General features: G+C 41.3%; 1 protein-coding gene and 2 non-coding genes across 7 annotated transcripts; all 3 read right to left on the bottom strand.

Annotated features, from left to right (window-relative positions):
* Positions 1 to 792: 792 nt before the first annotated feature.
* LOC123884482 (signal recognition particle subunit SRP72-like) lies at positions 793 to 20,371 on the bottom strand. Of its 5 annotated transcripts, none has more exons than XM_045933580.1 (8): positions 20,157 to 20,346; positions 19,667 to 19,793; positions 19,327 to 19,475; positions 19,108 to 19,244; positions 17,950 to 18,302; positions 2,516 to 2,612; positions 2,125 to 2,406; positions 793 to 2,011 (listed from the first exon to the last, which is right to left on the bottom strand). In XM_045933580.1, exons 3-8 carry the CDS (start codon positions 19,454 to 19,456, stop codon positions 1,028 to 1,030), a joined length of 1,983 nt encoding a protein of 660 aa, XP_045789536.1. In that variant the 5' UTR covers positions 19,457 to 19,475; positions 19,667 to 19,793; positions 20,157 to 20,346; the 3' UTR covers positions 793 to 1,027. The 5 variants fall into 5 exon arrangements, with proteins under 5 accessions (XP_045789536.1, XP_045789564.1, XP_045789549.1 ...); XM_045933608.1 differs by having other exon boundaries at positions 19,685 to 19,793; positions 20,157 to 20,345; XM_045933593.1 differs by having other exon boundaries at positions 19,327 to 19,793; positions 20,157 to 20,371.
* Positions 5,020 to 5,125, bottom strand: LOC123903381. The gene has a single exon (XR_006807957.1). It is a non-coding gene; the product is annotated as a small nucleolar RNA R71 (small nucleolar RNA).
* On the bottom strand, positions 12,534 to 12,639 carry LOC123903380. Its single transcript, XR_006807956.1, has one exon. It is a non-coding gene; the product is annotated as a small nucleolar RNA R71 (small nucleolar RNA).
* Positions 20,372 to 20,810: the final 439 nt, after the last annotated feature.

Raw genomic sequence — 20,810 nt, 5'->3', positions numbered from 1 at the left:
ACCGGAGTTTTTTGAATGTTAAATTAATCATTATATTTAGATGACACTTACTTTACCCCTTGATAATTTAGGGTTATTTGTTCAACAACCAATGAGAACAAGTCACATAAGTAGATTTGCATATGGTACTTACAAGTAACTTGTAACCGACTTTTATTTCACATGCATATAACTTGTTCTTATTGGTTGATAGCTAAATACTCCCAAATTATTGAGGTTTATATTTATTAGCTCACAATTAAAATGTTACTCAAAAAGACAGAAAATGCAACTCAAAGGATAGCATGTGACAAAATTAGTGCGTATGTAGTAACCCCTTAACATAGCAAATTGATGGGTGTGAAAAGAAAATGAAGATTTGTACCCCTTTTCAATAAGGCACGCCCTGGTTCCAAATTATGGGCTTTTTACCGAGTACTTTTGTGTTAGAGTTTTTCTTCTCACACCCCCCATGTGACTCGCGCCGCCTAATATTCTTTATTTACGGATTTAAAAACCATTTAAAAACCGTTTAATACTACAATGGTGTTTATATAAAGCAGCCAACAACAACCAAATATAATGAGAACTATGTTATATGCTACGTAAAGATTCAAGCTTAACCTTGAAGAATGCCAATGAGAATTTTCTCTTTCCTTCTCAAGTATGTTAAGCATCCATTTACAGGAGTCAATTTCCATTGGAGGTTCATAAACATCGCATGATAAGGGAATGTTGTATTAGTAAAAAACAAAAGACAAGTAAACAAAAACGAGATCACTGAGATAATAGTAAAGCAATTGTACTTACTGCTTAGTGAGGGGAAGTGAGTTGCTAGATCGAGGATCTAGCAATAATATGCACACACTTCATGCATCGAACTCGCACAGTGACAGTTGCATCCAATAGACAAATATACTCATTTGCTTGAAACAAAATTGACTGTTACGTAGTGTATACGAACTATCAGTTTAGTCATTGAAAGCAGCAATAACAAAATGTCAGTAATCCAAAATGTTTATCAGAAATCACAAATCCTAGATACTTCCTACTTCCTAGACTTCTTTCTTGACTTGGATGAAGGCTTGGCTTGCTCAGAAACTGCACCTTTGGAGGTAGTTGCCTGGTTTGACTTTGGATTTGATTGATTAGACGAAGCACCAACGTCGTGCTTGTCTCTAACTACAGCACCCTGTGAGCCTCTAACTTGAGCAGCTCTTTTGTCCTTCCTCTTTGGCCTAAAAGTTGATCTCTCTCTCTTGGGAAGCCACCTTTCGGGATCTGGTGGAGGACCTGGGTTTGTTGGGTTAAACCCTTTAGGATACCTTGGCTTTCTCTTTCTCTTTTTCTTAGTTTTTGTCTTATTCTTTCCTTCCTCGTTCGTTTCAGCGACACCCACATGTGGAGGACCCTCAACTCGTTTAACTCCAGAAGTACGCTCCAAGCTGTCTACATCAATTCCCTTCAATCCAGGTAAGGTCTTTAGTTGCTTTTCGTATAGCTCTGCCTTTACAACATCAAGACGCGCAACTGTTGTTATCAGCCCAACTAGTGCTTTTATGCTTCCCTGACTTTTAACCAGCTCCTCGTAAAGTTTAGCGGCATCCTCTTCCCTTCCATGCCTTAGCTTGAATGAGGCAGCCTCTTGCGTTATAATATTAAGCTTATTGTCCTCGGTCATAGCATTAGACCACCATTTGGTGGCTGAATCAAGCACAACAGCTGCACCTTCAACGTCATTGGCTCGCTCTTTTAAAGAGACAAGGGTGGCAACAGTAGCTGGCATGTGTTGAATATCAGGTATCTTAGTGAGAGAATCTGCTGCAATATGTGGGTGACCAGCCGCAGCAGCAACCTGAGCCCTGGCTAAATAAAGAACCTGCGACTTCTCAGGGAACTTTCCAGCAGACTGTGCCAGTATTTCCTCAGCCCTTCCAGCTTTATTCTCTCTAACCAAGAGGGCAGCTTGCAGCAATACTGGAACAACACTTTCAGGAAACATGTCAGGCAATGCAGAAACAAGTTCTCGAGCCTACAAATTGCAAGGTAACAATATCATTAGCAGCATGTTCCACAGCCAAGTTCTAAAAACAAATAATAAGGATATATAATTGATAATTTAAGGACAAGACACGGATAAAACACCTGGTCAATCCTGTTAGCATGAAGAAGCAACAGAACTCTATTTGCATATATTGCTTCCCTTTCTTTTGCTGAAAGTTTCAAGTCCAATCCATGAGCTAGGCGAAAGCTTTGTATCTCTTTCTCTTTTAGCCGATCAAGTTTCTTCAGGCTATCAGAAACATCTTTTGGACCTCTCAGTGAAACAAGATTATTGACTGCCACTGCAATGGATGATTCATCAGCCATATCTCGTTTAATCATGTCCAAGTAAGCTTCAATAGCATCTTGTTTACGCCCAAGAAGCTGTCAATCAACAATTGATTAAAATTACTGACTCTTAAAATAAGTAATTTTTGCTTTAAAGATAGCCAGATTGTACAGCAATAATTTTTTGAGAAGTTAGAACTTCTACCTGTTGGACATAGCCCAATTGTACAGCAATAGGAGACAACTCATTTTCTATATCTTCATCAGGCCAGTTATCTTCCATCAGGCTCTCTTGACCAATTCTGATAAAAAAAAATATGAATAACTTAACTGATAAGCATATGATTAAAATATGAATAACTTTATAAGTATATGTCATTCATGGATAACTTAACTTCCCAGGTAATAAGTTTATGAGTTAATAGGTTAAATCATTGAAGTCATGACAACTAACTGATAAGCATAATTTGATTATAGCAATTAACTTTGTCCATGTTTTACAATAAGAAACTTTTACTCAGACCAATGACCCTTGACTTGCCAACAAATGAAGCACCTATTACTAATGGGTAAGTATAAAAATGATTTTTCATCATGACTCAAAAGTACAAAATAAATTATAAACAAAACTCTAAAAATAACAAACATGATGACGGATTGTCACACTCATTAATCCGTGCCTATTTTAGCAACATTAGATACATTTTATCAGTTTTTAATCAATAAATGTAAGAGAAATCAATTCTTATGCATGATTACTTGTGTTGCAAGAAAACAGGATTTTGTGCAGGAATGTGCTGAATTGAACTACGCTGGGGGCGTGGAAAGGTCACGCGCGTGATGATGCCCTGAGAAGAACTGAGTTTCAAGTGAGCCACGCCCGGCGTGAAGCAAGGCCACGCGCGGCGTAATTCACCCACCAGAGAGGGGTTTTTCAGCATTTACACTACGCGCGGCGTGAAGGCAAGACCACGCGCGGCGTGATGGTAACTTTTGAACCACGCTGGGGGCGTGGGATGCATCACGCGCGGCGTCGTGGATCCAGTGTTGAAGACTGAAGCTTCAGTTTGCAGCCACGCGCGGCGTAGGAAGTTACACGCGCGGCGTGGCAGTGGGAAATTGCAACCACGCGCGGCGTGGTAGATCTGGCGCGCGGCGTGGTTGCGATGTTATATAAGGAATTCTGTTTTTCTGCAAAAAAGGTTGGAAAATTCTGCAATTTTGATCTACATTCTGGGTTTGGAAACTTCAAGATTGGGATTCAAGACTCCAGAGGATAGCTCCAAGCACATCAATAGTATGGATTCTCAAGCCATGACATTGAAGCTAGGACGCGAACGAAGCAAGATGAGGAGCTAAGCTTCTTTGGAGGTAGGATCTAGGATAGTTTAGGATGTAGATGAATTGTTTGTAATCTGCAATATTGTAAGAATGTACTCTTTTCATAGTGTTCATCTAATGCAAATCTGTTCTTAATGCTTTATAATCCTTCATTAGTGTTATAATGATTTCGAGTTAAGTCACGTGCGAGAGTATTGATTTAATGTCTGAACTGAATTGCATTTAATACTCGAGTGTCTCCGGTCGAGAGATTGAGACATAGAGTGTAGCGAACGATCGACGCGCTTAAACCTCATTCGTTGTAGATAGCTTAGCACCCGAGAGGGGGAGCATCGACAACGAATAGAGTGGATTTTGACAAGAGATTGCGATTCACTACTTTGTCGATCTAGTTGTGAACACTTGAGTAATTCCTATGATATTGTAGATTGCATGTGGTTTAGCTATAGACTAGATGATTCCGATGATTCTACCTCGCTTTTCCATTTATCTCTAAGCACGATTTTCTACCAATTGATCACTCAATCAAACCCCCGATACATGTCTTACTTTTGCATAATGTGTATATATACTTTTGAACTCGTTTAATCACACAATCCCTGTGGATCGACAACTCACATGTTATTACTACGTGGCTTTCGTGCACTTGCGAAAATACCATCAAGTTTTTGGCGCCGTTGCCGGGGATTGTGATTGATTCGACGAGGCAATAGTGTCTATTGTTTTCTGTGTTTTCGTAATTTTTCTGTTTTTGTATTTTTCTGTCGAGAGCGTTCTACTTGTTTGCTTCCTTGTGCATGCGGAGAACAGGTCCTCGAGAGCTGCAATTTGATCCAGAGATTGAGAAGACCGCTCGCGCAAATCGGAAGGCTGCAAGAGAAGCTCAAGCGTCGAAAGGAAAGGCTCCATCGACTGGTGCACCGGACGGTGAAGAAGAAGGATCAGCTGCTATGGATGCAGAGCAAGATCCACCGCGCATTGTTCCACCATTACCTCCACCGCCAAGACGTACCCTTGGTGATTATGGGAGAAGAGACAACGACGCGTTGGCGATTCAAGGCTTTCAACCGGCGAATCCGGTCTCATTTGACATCAAGAACACGGTCCTCTCCGCCCTAAAAGAGAATCCTTATTCCGGATCGGAAGCTCAATGCCCGAACCTACACTTGTCTCACTTCTATGAAGCTTGCGACTATACCGATCCACCGGGGGTGAGTGAATCGGACAAAAGACTGAGGTTATTCAAGCATTCTCTCACCGGCCGTGCTAAAGATTGGTTGGATACGATACCTGCCGGAACGATTGAGACTTGGAGACAGCTGGAGCGGAAGTTCTTAGATCGTTACTTTCCCATTCACAAGTTTCTAGAAAGAAGGGCTGAGATTAGTAACTTCGAACAAATGGATGGAGAGACGCTTTATGATGCTTGGGAGAGGTTCAAAGTTTGTCTTAAAAGGTGTCCGAATCACGGTTTCGATGGCCACAATCAGATGCAAATGTTTACCCAAGGTTTGAGGGATCAAACGCGAATGATACTTGACGCATCAGCCGGTGGTTCGTTGAAGAACCGTGACGAAACTGAAGCAAGAGAGTTGGTGGAAAGTATGGCTCAAAACGAGTATAGAGATACAACTTCTAAAGGAGCCAAGAATAAAGGAGGAGTCGTGGAGCTGGACACACAAGCAGCCTTATTAGCACAACAAAAGCTAATGACTAGCCAAATGGAAGCAATGCTGAAGCTGCTGTCCAAACCACAAGTTCAAACTTTTTCAATAGGTAAAATTGACCATGTGCGTTGTGATTTTTGTTTGCAGGACCATCCTAATGGGGGGTGTTTCCCGGAAGGTTCGGAGGAAGCCAACTACTTAGCTAATTTCCGGAAATCATACAACACCAATAACAGTTTAGGTTTGGGAAACAATATGCAAGCTCAAAATTCAGCTCAACAACAACAAAGGCCTTCCTCCAGAATGGAGGAGACTCTCAATCAATTCATGTTGATGACCCAAGGGAATCTTGAGGCAATGAAGACAAGTCAAGAGGCTTCAAATAAAAACCATGAGGCATCTATCAAGAACCTTGAGGTACAAATGACTCAACTTTCAAAACAGTTTTTGTTGTTGCAAACCCAAGGAGCCTCCGGTGGAAACAATCATGATTCTAATAATGTAACTTGTAATGGAATCACTTTGAGAAATAGAGAGGTACCGGAAAGGCCAGCTGTTGAGAAGCATTTAAAAAAAAGAGTCATTGAGGGAGAAGTTGAAAATACGCAAGAGGTTGTAGTTGAAAAGGAGAGTCATGAGGGAGAAGTTGAAGATGAAATTCTGTCTAAAGGAGTGGAGATGAGTGTGGATGATGGAGAAGAAGTTGAAAAACAGAGGGAGATAAAAGAAAAGGAGAGCAAGAAAGTTGAGAAAGGTAAAGGAGTTGATGAATCGCCATATGCTAGGATGCCTTATCCTAGGAGAAAGAAAGTTAAGAATCTTGAGCGAGAGAAGGAGTTCAAGAAGTTTATGAAGGTGTTGAACAAGCTTGAGATGGCTATACCATTAGTTGAGGCATTGGAACAAATGCCAAGTTATGCAAAGTTTTTGAAGGAGCTGCTTACAAAGAAAAGAAAACCGCTAGATGATGAAATGGTAAGTATGACGGAAGAGTGCAGCGCCCTCATCCAAAGGAAGCTACCTCAGAAAAAGAAAGATCCGGGTAGCTTCACAATCCCATGTTCCATCGGAGATCTCACTATTGAGAAAGCTTTGTGTGACTTGGGTGCTAGCATAAATCTGATGCCGTTATCAATGATGAAAAAGATACCGGGAGCAATAGCACAACCGACAAAGATGAGTCTCTCTTTGGCGGATAGATCGATTGTGCGCCCGGAAGGGATTCTCCATGATGTGTTGGTTAAGGTTGCTGGGTTTGTTTTTCCCGCAGATTTTGTGGTTTTAGACATGGAAGAAACTAGGGATTAGGAGCCCTTGCTCCTTGGTAGACCCTTCCTAGCAACTAGCCGAGCTTTGATCGATGTGGAAATGGGTGAGCTCATGTTGAGGACCGACGATCAGCAGGTCACATTCAATGTCTTCGACATAATGAAACTCCATGATGGCGACCCACAATGCTTAAGGATTCAGGTTTATGATCACATTGTTAAAGATGCTCTTAAGTTACCTTGGAATGCACACTACTTGCCACATAGTGGCACTTTTTCTCCATAACCCTTAGGGGTTGTAGACGTCAAGCATCGGGACGTTAAAGAAGCGCTGGTTGGGAGGCAACCCAACGGTTTCTAATGTTTTAGTTTGTTTTGTTTTGAAGTATGTAGGTAGGTATGCAGCAGAAGCAAGGACTGAAGCAAAACATAGCTCAATTACGCCGGGGGCGCAGTACAATCACGCGCGGCGTGATCCTTCAGTACAGAGGAAGGAGTTTTTAAAAGATATTACGCGCGGCGTGGGGGTGCATCACGCGCTGCGTGAAGCCTGGAGAAAGAAGGACTCTCTGACTAGTGATTACGCGCCGCGTGATGGTCATCACGCGCGGCGTGGCCTTTATGAAAGAAGTTCTTGACCGTTACAAGTCGTACTACGCGCGGCGTAGCAGGGGTCACGCGCGGCGTGGCTGCACAGGAAAGCGTGTAAAATTTGAATTTCTTCATCTTCCCAACCACTCCATCAGTCCCATCATCAATTCACACGTCCTCTCACGCGAAAAACTTCATTGTTAACCCATTTTCATCTTTCAAACCTCTCCAATTTCATCTCTAATCACCTTCAATCATCCATTTCCTTCACACTCACACAAAACCCATCTCAACAACTTCCAATTTCTCATTTCACCACTTTCCCCAAAATCAACCCATTTCAACCTCCACTCTCCTATCATTTCAATCAAGATGTTGACACGGTTAACTGGAAAGTCGAAGAAGAAGAGTGACGCTAATCCCCCACAAGAACCACCAAAGAAACAAAGGACAAAGATGAGTGCAAGCAAGGGTCAATCTTCTCGGTCCGCTCAAGCATCTCCTCCACGTCGGAGCACTGTTACTCAGCCACAGGTCCATCCACGCTTCATTAGTGACGTTCATGAGAAAAGGTACACACAAATTCGAACTTTTACTATTAACCAAGAAAAGGGGTTTGGAGAGGATTTGTTGAATGGTGTTGCTGAAATTGGAAATGAGATTAAGTCTAGGGGATGGGAGAAGTTTAATAGGTTGATGATGAAAGATGAGACTAAGCCTGGTAATCAGATGTGGGTTAGGGAGTTTCTTGCAAATGCCTATTTACCGGATCAACCAATGTTTCCGGAATATTCTTCTGTGGTTAGAGGAGTTAAGGTGAGTTACTCTTTTGAATCTATCAACAATCTGCTTGGCTGTGCTGCGGGAGGTGTGTGTGAATTCATGCGTGAGAGAGAAAGGATCGACAAGAGTGGTATAGAAGTTAGGGAGGAACTGAAAAGTATAGTGTGTCGACCGGGAGCAAGGTGGCTAGCCCACTCACCAGCTTCTCTCCCTAGAAGGATGAGTTTAACAAGTTTTAATCCCGTTCACCGAGCTTGGGGTGAATTTTGGTTGAAGAATGTGAGGGTTGTTGGTAACAATTCAGACATTCAGATTGATAATGCTTACGCGGTCCGATTGTTGGTTGAAGGGAAGTACATTAATCTTGGGTATTGGTTACAAAAAGATCTCCATGAAATAGCCAATCATCTGAATCCTACTTTTACTTTGGGACATTGAAATCTCATCGCTGCTTTGTGTAGGGCGAACAATGTTCCAATGGATGTGCAAGAAGGTGATCTCCATCCTATTCGTCCTTTGTCATTATCATACTTCCTTAAAAAGTTTGAGAGAGGTCCTATTGTGCATCGTGGTGAGGGGAATGCTGCAAGGGAGGAAGCTTTGAGAGAAGAAGAAGAAATCAATAGGTTTGAAGATGGTGATCATCCGGATCAACAGGGGGATCCGGTACATGAGTCTCAAGAGATACCGGCACATGCTCCTCCTCTTTATTCTCACGATGTTAACCAGCTGGCTTCTATGTTGCATCAGATGGAGATTTCACAATACTCCGGGCTTCCTAATCTTTACTTTGATACCGCCTCTTCCATGTACACCGAGGCGATGACTTACCGTTCTACCTTCCCTCCTCCTACTTTTGGGACGTGGTATCCCGTTGATGCTGATTGGGAGGCACATCAGGCGAGGGAGCTGACTTCATTCCAGGCCAGACAAGCTTACAATTCGGGTCTGAGAACTTCTGAGTTAGCGGAGATCGAGAGGCGCCGCCGGGTTGAGCAGGATGAGGCAGCTGCTATGGAGAGGGAGATGCTGGATGTGGACGGGCTGAATCTGAACTTGAATAGCCCTTTCACAAACTACTTCACTGGCCAGCCGGATGACACCGTTTGACGTCCTTGGTTATAATTTTCTGCTGCTACTCTATCTCTACTTTTACCTTCTACTACTTTACTTTTGTTGGTTTGTAATAATAATTTGATGTTGCTTGGATTTGGCTGGATTGTACTATTTTAACCTTGAATTTGAACTTTGTCTTGTTTGATTGTGGAATGGTTTTTACCTTTAGAGTTTGTTTCGATATTTTGGCATGTTCTTTCTAGTCACTTGAGTATCAATTGCTTGATTGTTTCCGTGTGTGATGTGTGAAACTTGCAGTGCAATAGCTTGTTGCACTCATGTGATCAAGAGGCAAAGGACGGGAATGCACACTTTTTGACCGGTTCTTGGATTCGACCCAACCGTGAGGTATCGAGCCAAACACTCTCATTCTTTCTATGTGTGATATCCACTCGTGTATTGTCTCTAGATTTTGCTTGTCGTCTCTTTATTTGATTGGTACTTTTGTAGCACACACGAGGCATGTTTATTGGTACTTTGAGCCTTTTCTATCCACCCTTACATGTTGATTTATCCTTTGCTTACCCAATTTGAGCCGAAAGAAAATATGTTATTTTTGCAAAACCTTAAGAATTTTTTATGAAAAAAAAAGGAATGACTTTCTTGGAGGTTAGGCACCTAATTAGTGGTTGATGCGCATTGCTCACCACTAAGTTTGGGGTTGCTCTTTGGAATTAGCAAACAATAAAGTTTGGGGTGAGGGTACTAGAGAACTTACAAAAAGTTTTGATTTGAAAAATTGAGAAAAATTTCAAAAGTTGCAAGGCTTTAGTCATTATGAAAGAAAAGAAAAGAAAAGATTGAAAAAAAAAAGGAAATGAATGTTGCAAAAGAGAAAAGAAATGCAAAAAGAAGTGATAGCCTTGAGTTACAAAAAGAATTGCAAACTTGTGTGTTGCAATGAAAATGTTCTCTAGTCCACTATGTTTCAAAAGAATAAGGGTTTGGTTTATGAAAATTTTCTTTGACTAATAGGGGGATTTAACTCCAAGTTTTTCTACTACTTATCCAAAATGTCACCATCCACCCTAGCCAAACCACGTTATAACCCTAAAAGACCTCTAATGTGTGTGCACAAAGTGAACCGAATGAATTTTTAGATTACTTGCAAAATTATGGTTGACTTGCATTGATGTGTTGATTTGAGTGAATTACCTTGAATTGAGAGTATATGTGAGTAGTGTGATGAACTCTTAGAACCTTGGTCGAAAAGTGTGAACTACTTGAAAATGCCTTGCGGGAGCGATTGTGCAATTGAGCATTGTTTGCAGGTGGATCATTGATCATTAGGTGATTCTCACGTATGTATGATTCGAGTGAATTTAAGGAAAATGCCAAAGTCCCGACATGAAAGCTTGAGGTAAAGGTTGTTTCCTTGAGGACAAGGAAAGGTTTAAGTTTGGGGTTATGATGACGGATCGTCACACTCATTAATCCGTGCCTATTTTAGCAACATTAGATACATTTTATCAGTTTTTAATCAATAAATGTAAGAGAAATCAATTCTTATGCATGATTACTTGTGTTGCAAGAAAACAGGATTTTGTGCAGGAATGTGCTGAATTGAACTACGCTGGGGGCGTGGAAAGGTCACGCGCAGCGTGATGATGCCCTGAGAAGAACTGAGTTTCAAGTGAGCCACGCCCGGCGTGAAGCAAGGCCACGCGCGGCGTAATTCACCCACCAGAGAGGGGTTTTTCAGCATTTACACTACGCGCGGCGTGAAGGCAAGACCACGCGCGGCGTGATGGTAACTTTTGAACCACGCTGGGGGCGTGGGATGCATCACGCGCGGCGTCGTGGATCCAGTGTTGAAGACTGAAGCTTCAGTTTGCAGCCACGCGCGGCGTAGGAAGTTACACGCGCGGCGTGGCAGTGGGAAATTGCAACCACGCGCGGCGTGGTAGATCTGGCGCGCGGCGTGGTTGCGATGTTATATAAGGAATTCTGTTTTTCTGCAAAAGTGGTTGGAAAATTCTGCAATTTTGATCTACATTCTGGGTTTGGAAACTTCAAGATTGGGATTCAAGACTCCAGAGGATAGCTCCAAGCACATCAATAGCATGGATTCTCAAGCCATGACGTTGAAGCTAGGACGCGAACGAAGCAAGATGAGGAGCTAAGCTTCTTTGGAGGTAGGATCTAGGATAGTTTAGGATGTAGATGAATTGTTTGTAATCTGCAATATTGTAAGAATGTACTCTTTTCATAGTGTTCATCTAATGCAAATCTGTTCTTAATGCTTTATAATCCTTCATTAGTGTTATAATGATTTCGAGTTAAGTCACGTGCGAGAGTATTGATTTAATGTCTGAACTGAATTGCATTTAATACTCGAGTGTCTCCGGTCGAGAGATTGAGACATAGAGTGTAGCGAACGATCGACGCGCTTAAACCTCATTCGTTGTAGATAGCTTAGCACCCGAGAGGGGGAGCATCGACAACGAATAGAGTGGATTTTGACAAGAGATTGCGATTCACTACTTTGTCGATCTAGTTGTGAACACTTGAGTAATTCCGATGATATTGTAGATTGCATGTGGTTTAGCTATAGACTAGATGATTCCGATGATTCTACCTCGCTTTTCCATTTATCTCTAAGCACGATTTTCTACCAATTGATCACTCAATCAAACCCCCGATACATGTCTTACTTTTGCATAATGTGTATAGATACTTTTGAACTCGTTTAATCACACAATCCCTGTGGATCGACAACTCACATGTTATTACTACGTGGCTTTCGTGCACTTGCGAAAATACCATCAAGTTTTTGGCGCCGTTGCCGGGGATTGTGATTGATTCGACGAGGCAATAGTGTCTATTGTTTTCTGTGTTTTCGTAATTTTTCTGTCGAGAGCGTTCTACTTGTTTGCTTCCTTGTGCATGCGGAGAACAGGTCCTCGAGAGCTGCAATTTGATCCAGAGATTGAGAAGACCGCTCGCGCAAATCGGAAGGCTGCAAGAGAAGCTCAAGCGTCGAAAGGAAAGGCTCCATCGACTGGTGCACCGGACGGTGAAGAAGAAGGATCAGCTGCTATGGATGCAGAGCAAGATCCACCGCGCATTGTTCCACCATTACCTCCACCGCCAAGACGTACCCTTGGTGATTATGGGAGAAGAGACAACGACGCGTTGGCGAATCAAGGCTTTCAACCGGCGAATCCGGTCACATTTGACATCAAGAACACGGTCCTCTCCGCCCTAAAAGAGAATCCTTATTCCGGATCGGAAGCTCAATGCCCGAACCTACACTTGTCTCACTTCTATGAAGCTTGCGACTATACCGATCCACCGGGGGTGCGTGAATCGGACAAAAGACTGCGGTTATTCAAGCATTCTCTCACCGGCCGTGCTAAAGATTGGTTGGATGCGATACCTGCCAGAACGATTGAGACTTGGAGACAGCTGGAGCGGAAGTTCTTAGATCGTTACTTTCCCATTCACAAGTTTCTAGAAAGAAGGGCTGAGATTAGTAACTTCGAACAAATGGATGGAGAGACGCTTTATGATGCTTGGGAGAGGTTCAAAGTTTGTCTTAAAAGGTGTCCGAATCACGGTTTCGATGGCCACAATCAGATGCAAATGTTTACCCAAGGTTTGAGGGCTCAAACGCGAATGATACTTGACGCATCAGCCGGTGGTTCGTTGAAGAACTGTGACGAAACTGAAGCGAGAGAGTTGGTGGAAAGTATGGCTCAAAACGAGTATAGAGCTACCAATGATAGAGGAGCCAAAAAGAGAGGCGGGGTGTTGGAATTGGATACTCAAACAGCCCTATTAGCACAGCAAAAGCTAATGACTAGCCAAATGGAAGCAATGATGAAGCTGCTGTCCGTCATCACAACCCCAAACTTAAACCTTTCCTTGTCCTCAAGGAAACAACCTTTACCTCAAGCTTTCATGTCGGGACTTTGGCATTTTCCTTAAATTCACTCGAATCATACATACGTGAGAATCACCTAATGATCAATGATCCACCTGCAAACAATGCTCAATTGCACAATCGCTCCCGCAAGGCATTTTCAAGTAGTTCACACTTTTCGACCAAGGTTCTAAGAGTTCATCACACTACTCACATATACTCTCAATTCAAGGTAATTCACTCAAATCAACACATCAATGCAAGTCAACCATAATTTTGCAAGTAATCTAAAAATTCATTCGGTTCACTTTGTGCACACACATTAGAGGTCTTTTAGGGTTATAACGTGGCTTGGCTAGGGTGGATGGTGACATTTTGGATAAGTAGTAGAAAAACTTGGAGTTAGATCCCCCTATTAGTCAAAGAAAATTTTCATAAACCAAACCCTTATTCTTTTGAAACATAGTGGACTAGAGAACATTTTCATTGCAACACACAAGTTTGCAATTCTTTTTGTAACTCAAGGCTATCACTTCTTTTTGCATTTCTTTTCTCTTTTGCAACATTCATTTCCTTTTTTTTTTCAATCTTTTCTTTTCTTTTCTTTCATAATGACTAAAGCCTTGCAACTTTTGAAATTTTTCTCAATTTTTCAAATCAAAACTTTTTGTAAGTTTTCTAGTACCCTCACCCCAAACTTTATTGTTTGCTAATTCCAAAGAGCAACCCCAAACTTAGTGGTGAGCAATGCGCATCAACCACTAATTAGGTGCCTAACCTCCAAGAAAGTCATTCCTTTTTTTTTTTCATAAAAAATTCTTAAGGTTTTGCAAAAATAACATATTTTCTTTCGGCTCAAATTGGGTAAGCAAAAGATAAATCAACATGTAAGGGTGGATAGAAAAGGCTCAAAGTACCAATAAACATGCCTCGTGTGTGCTACAAAAGTACCAATCAAATAAAGAGACGACAAGCTAAATCTAGAGACAATACACGAGTGGATATCACACATACAAAGAATGAGAGTGTTTGGCTCGATACCTCACGGTTGGGTCGAATCCAAGAACCGGTCAAAAAGTGTGCATTCCCGTCCTTTGCCTCTTGATCACATGAGTGCAACAAGCTATTGCACTGCAAGTTTCACACATCACACACGGAAACAATCAAGCAATTGATACTCAAGTGACTAGAAAGAACATGCCAAAATATCGAAACAAACTCTAAAGGTAAAAACCATTCCACAATCAAACAAGACAAAGTTCAAATTCAAGGTTAAAATAGTACAATCCAGCCAAATCCAAGCAACATCAAATTATTATTACAAACCAACAAAAGTAAAGTAGTAGAAGGTAAAAGTAGAGATAGAGTAGCAGCAGAAAATTATAACCAAGGACGTCAAACGGTGTCATCCGGCTGGCCAGTGAAGTAGTTTGTGAAAGGGCTATTCAAGTTCAGATTCAGCCCGTCCACATCCAGCATCTCCCTCTCCATAGCAGCTGCCTCATCCTGCTCAACCCGGCGGCGCCTCTCGATCTCCGCTAACTCAGAAGTTCTCAGACCCGAATTGTAAGCTTGTCTGGCCTGGAATGAAGTCAGCTCCCTCGCCTGATGTGCCTCCCAATCAGCATCAACGGGATACCACGTCCCAAAAGTAGGAGGAGGGAAGGTAGAACGGTAAGTCATCGCCTCGGTGTACATGGAAGAGGCGGTATCAAAGTAAAGATTAGGAAGCCCGGAGTATTGTGAAATCTCCATCTGATGCAACATAGAAGCCAGCTGGTTAACATCGTGAGAATAAAGAGGAGGAGCATGTGCCGGTATCTCTTGAGACTCATGTACCGGATCCCCCTGTTGATCCGGATGATCACCATCTTCAAACCTATTGATTTCTTCTTCTTCTCTCAAAGCTTCCTCCCTTGCAGCATTCCCCTCACCACGATGCACAATAGGACCTCTCTCAAACTTTTTAAGGAAGTATGATAATGACAAAGGACGAATAGGATGGAGATCACCTTCTTGCACATCCATTGGAACATTGTTCGCCCTACACAAAGCAGCGATGAGATTACAATGTCCCAAAGTAAAAGTAGGATTCGGATGATTGGCTATTTCATGGAGATCTTTTTGTAACCAATACCCAAGATTAATGTACTTCCCTTCAACCAACAATCGGACCGCGTAAGCATTATCAATCTGAATGTCTGAATTGTTACCAACAACCCTCACATTCTTCAACCAAAATTCACCCCAAGCTCGGTGAATGGGATTAAAACTTGTTAAACTCATCCTTCTAGGGAGAGAAGCTGGTGAGTGGGCTAGCCACCTTGCTCCCGGTCGACACACTATACTTTTCAGTTCCTCCCTAACTTCTATACCACTCTTGTCGATCCTTTCTCTCTCACGCATGAATTCACACACACCTCCCGCAGCACAGCCAAGCAGATTGTTGATAGATTCAAAAGAGTAACTCACCTTAACTCCTCTAACCACAGAAGAATATTCCGGAAACATTGGTTGATCCGGTAAATAGGCATTTGCAAGAAACTCCCTAACCCACATCTGATTACCAGGCTTAGTCTCATCTTTCATCATCAACCTATTAAACTTCTCCCATCCCCTAGACTTAATCTCATTTCCAATTTCAGCAACACCATTCAACAAATCCTCTCCAAACCCCTTTTCTTGGTTAATAGTAAAAGTTCGAATTTGTGTGTACATTTTCTCATGAACGTCACTAATGAAGCGTGGATGGACCTGTGGCTGAGTAACAGTGCTCCGACGTGGAGGAGATGCTTGAGCGGACCGAGAAGATTGACCCTTGCTTGCACTCATCTTTGTCCTTTGTTTCTTTGGTGGTTCTTGTGGGGGATTAGCGTCACTCTTCTTCTTCGACTTTCCAGTTAACCGTGTCAACATCTTGATTGAAATGATAGGAGAGTGGAGGTTGAAATGGGTTGATTTTGGGGAAAGTGGTGAAATGAGAAATTGGAAGTTGTTGAGATGGGTTTTGTGTGAGTGTGAAGGAAATGGATGATTGAAGGTGATTAGAGATGAAATTGGAGAGGTTTGAAAGATGAAAATGGGTTAACAATGGAGTTTTTCGCGTGAGAGGACGTGTGAATTGATGATGGGACTGATGGAGTGGTTCGGAAGATGAAGAAATTCAAATTTTACACGCTTTCCTGTGCAGCCACGCCGCGCGTGACCCCTGCTACGCCGCGCGTAGTACGACTTGTAACGGTCAAGAACTTCTTTCATAAAGGCCACGCCGCGCGTGATGACCATCACGCGGCGCGTAATCACTAGTCAGAGAGTCCTTCTTTCTCCAGGCTTCACGCAGCGCGTGATGCACCCCCACGCCGCGCGTAATATCTTTTAAAAACTCCTTCCTCTGTACTGAAGGATCACGCCGCGCGTGATTGTACTGCGCCCCCGGCGTAATTGAGCTATGTTTTGCTTCAGTCCTTGCTTCTGCTGCATACCTACCTACATACTTCAAAACAAAACAAACTAAAACATTAGAAACCGTTGGGTTGCCTCCCAACCAGCGCTTGTTTAACGTCCCGATGCTTGACGTCCACAACCCCTAAGGGTTATGGAGAAAAAGTGCCACTATGTGGCAAGTAGTGTGCATTCCAAGGTAACTTAAGAGCATCTTTAACAATGTGATCATAAACCTGAATCCTTAAGCATTGTGGGTCCCCATCATGGAGTTTCATTGTGTCGAAGACATTGAATGTGACCTGCTGATCGTCGGTCCTCAACATGAGCTCACTCATTTCCACATCGATCAAAGCTCGGCTAGTTGCTAGGAAGGGTCTACCAAGGAGCAAGGGCTCCCAATCCCTAGTTTCTTCCATGTCTAAAACCACAAAATCTGCGGGAAAAACAAACCCAGCAACCTTAACCAACACATCATGGAGAATCCCTTCCGGGCGCACAATCGATCTATCCGCCAAAGAGAGACTCATCTTTGTCGGTTGTGCTATTGCTCCCGGTATCTTTTTCATCATTGATAACGGCATCAGATTTATGCTAGCACCCAAGTCACACAAAGCTTTCTCAATAGTGAGATCTCCGATGGAACATGGGATTGTGAAGCTACCCGGATCTTTCTTTTTCTGAGGTAGCTTCCTTTGGATGAGGGCGCTGCACTCTTCCGTCATACTTACCATTTCATCATCTAGCGGTTTTCTTTTCTTTGTAAGCAGCTCCTTCAAAAACTTTGCATAACTTGGCATTTGTTCCAATGCCTCAACTAATGGTATAGCCATCTCAAGCTTGTTCAACACCTTCATAAACTTCTTGAACTCCTTCTCTCGCTCAAGATTCTTAACTTTCTTTCTCCTAGGATAAGGCATCCTAGCATATGGCGATTCATCAACTCCTTTACCTTTCTCAACTTTCTTGCTCTCCTTTTCTTTTATCTCCCTCTGTTTTTCAACTTCTTCTCCATCATCCACACTCATCTCCACTCCTTTAGACAGAATTTCATCTTCAACTTCTCCCTCATGAATCTCCTTTTCAACTACAACCTCTTGCGTATTTTCAACTTCTCCCTCAATGACTCTTTTTTTTAAATGCTTCTCAACAGCTGGCCTTTCCGGTACCTCTCTATTTCTCAAAGTGATTCCATTACAAGTTACATTATTAGAATCATGATTGTTTCCACCGGAGGCTCCTTGGGTTTGCAACAACAAAAACTGTTTTGAAAGTTGAGTCATTTGTACCTCAAGGTTCTTGATAGATGCCTCATGGTTTTTATTTGAAGCCTCTTGACTTGTCTTCATTGCCTCAAGATTCCCTTGGGTCATCAAAACACATAACCATGAAGTGCGGTAGATATCACATCTAGCCACTGCTAAGATAGATATATGGTAGTATACTCTACACATCACAAATAATAAAATTGAATATTGTTAGACTATAATGTTACATGTTACGCATGAAAATATTTAAAGTAAATTTGGTCAATTTCATGATTCCCACAATCAAAATATCACATCACCTTCGGCCAGACAACAAGAGTTGTTCAGCATCTGTGTACTTATTCCTTTGAATTAAAGAACAAGCAGTATTGTATGCCAATTCAAAATTGCTTGTTGCTTTAACCCGAAATGAATCCAGCCATCCTTGAACTTCGGATGATCTCCCTGCCATAACTAAGGCAGCAACATAATTTATTTCCAACATATCAATCTTGGACTTTTGAAGCTTCTGGTAGATATTCAAGCATGCATCCATTTTTCCAAGACGATACAATATTTGAGATTCCAAAAGCATTGTTTCATCATTTGTCTCATGTTTTTGCAAAGAGTCCAAAGCTTCATCCAAATTGTTTTGTTTGTATAAGCAGTATGCCTATTTAGACACAACACAATAAAAAAGAATTCATGGTAAGCATTTTCACACTTGCACCATAAACTCAAACAAAGTTTTCCATGAAATGTGTGCAATGTTCCAGTACATATATGTATATACACAAGATTTAATTCGGATTGGGTTTGAGTGCAGTCATGCAGTCGCAAGTTCGTAGCCGTCTGACCAAGATTAGACAGTCCAAATTTCAAACTACAAATTTATATTAAACAAAAAATAAAAGGTGAATTCTTCGGTACACATTTAAATACTGTCTTAAGATCTCAACTGTTCAAGGTGCTGACTGCACGTTACTGCACCTTATCCATTTCCATTTAATCCATGCATAATGTCAGTGTAAAGATCTTTTGCACGGTCAATCAATTGTAATCATTAAAAAACCCGACTTTTATCATAACTACTTCTAAAGTCACACATATGATTGACCCGTAATTTGTTGACATTGTAAGATATTTTATACGAACAATGTATCGAAATTTAACTCGTACATAATTGGCTCATGTACATGGACCAAATACCTACTACTAGAAGAATACACTAACATTTCTCCTCATGCTTTCGCTTCATAATTCAATCCCTAATAATAAAATCTACAATCTCATAGCTATAAGTATAACACTACCCTGAGTTCAACATAGTTCTGAATCTCGTCAAATAACCGTATCGGAGTTCTGAATTTCGCCAAATAAACCTATCCATAATTCAATCTAGTTCTGAATTTCGCAAAAAAAAATAGAAATCTACAATCTCAGAGCAATAACCGTACCCTCAAATTCGATTAATATACCTTAAGCAAATGAAAATCTTCAGGAGGAGTCCGAGAAGATTGAATAGCAGAGATAGCATCATCAAATCGATCATCTTTGATTAGTGCGACGATCTTGCATCGGAGAGCGTCTTCATCGCCAGGTGCAATTGTGAGAACTGCGATGAGATAAAGGAAACTGTTAACACGATAAAATATAATTGATTAATTGAAATTAAAGGAGTTTGAAAATTGACAGACTCTGATCTGTGAGTTTGACGGCATTGGTGAATGAAGAAGCTTGAATGTGCTTGTTGAGTGTGGTGAAGAGATCTTCGAGTGGAGGTGGAGCTGGAAGCTGCGACGGTGTCGGTTTCGGCTTTGGAGCCATTAGGTTCAGTTGTAGCAAGCTAGAAATGAATGAAGAAAGGTAATATTATATGGTGTAAAAGAAAGGATAATTTACAAGTTATTTCAACAGCCAGGTCTGTTTGTAAAAAAATAAATAAAACAAGTCCAGGTCTTTGTACCCAACCAAAAGAAAACCTAGATCTCTATCATTGTTGTTAAACAAATTGAGTACCACCTGTCACCGACTCACCGTCTATAACAAACATACCACAAACAAATTCTCACCAGAAATCCTTTACTCCTTGTTCTCTTTCTTCTTATTCTTGAACAACAACAATAGGTGGCAGACACTTATAAAGGGTAATAAGGGAAGATACCTTGGAAAACAACAAATGAAATTCAGAATCGATTCATGTAAATGCAAACGATCAACAGTAGTTTCATCAACAGTAAAATGAAAGTGGCTGCCTCATCTCATCTCATCCATCAGCAAGAAGCCAGAAAATTGGTCTCTTAATTGGGTCAGTGATCTTATTCTACAAATTATCAACAGTAAACTGATTCTACAAATTCCTCTACACAATTAAACATAAATTTCAACAATAATGATGGGAGGTGATGTTTCAAAGACTGGTTATTTTATATGGTTGAAAACAGTGATTCCCTAACAATTATTTATGATAGGCATATGGAATGCTAGAAACTGTAAAGTTTTTGAGGAAAGAAAGAAATGTATGTACCTGTTCACAACTACAACCTTGGCAAAAATTCGAGAAAGGAAAAGCTAGCTTCAGAGCAGCAAATGGGTTAAGCTACAACCTTGGGGATTGAATGCAAATTGCAACACCACTTTGACGAAGGAGGGTGTGTGGGGGTTAGGCGCTGTGATTCGCGATGACTCCGGCACGGCACGGCGAACTGGCGTGAGAAGGGACACGCTGATGAACGGAGGGAGTATATATATATAATATATGTTAAAAAATACTCTTTAAACTATTGATACTAGCGAGCCAGACAGGCGCGTTTCGCGCCTGCCTGTGTCTAACTTATGTACCCAAAAAAAAAGATACACCTTATGTTATGGTGAGTTTGTTAATAAAATATTTTTGTTGCTACTAAAAAAAAGCAAGGGTAATGTTGGTATTATGAAAATTCTACCCAAAAACTCATGTATTCTTTTTATATATTATAGTATAGAATAGATATAGATGAAAAAACCATAAAATAAAAGAGAGGAAGTTAAGGGCAATTATGGAATAATTAAAAAACCATAAAGGAAGTTAAGGGCAAAATGGACCAAAAAAAATCCAGCCCAAACTCCCTTATCCCCTTTATATATTGTTATAGATAATAAAATCTATAATCTATCTATAAATCTATAATCTATAATCTAT

Source organism: Trifolium pratense, linkage group LG1 (genome assembly GCF_020283565.1).
Source record: "Trifolium pratense cultivar HEN17-A07 linkage group LG1, ARS_RC_1.1, whole genome shotgun sequence".
Lineage (NCBI taxonomy): Eukaryota > Viridiplantae > Streptophyta > Magnoliopsida > Fabales > Fabaceae > Trifolium > Trifolium pratense.
The sequence above is the reverse complement of the archived record's forward strand: the minus strand, read 5'-3'. Positions and strand labels throughout refer to the sequence as shown.

Coding starts and splice junctions, on each gene's coding strand:
- LOC123884482 (XM_045933593.1), bottom strand. CDS start 19,456: ATGGCTCCAAAGCCGAAACCGACACCGTCGCAGCTTCCAGCTCCACCT. Junction 18,303..19,107: donor AAGATTTTCATTTGCTTAAG/GTATATTAATCG, acceptor GTGTCTAAATAG/GCATACTGCTTATACAAACA. Junction 2,012..2,124: donor ATGCTAACAGGATTGACCAG/GTGTTTTATCCG, acceptor TGCAATTTGTAG/GCTCGAGAACTTGTTTCTGC.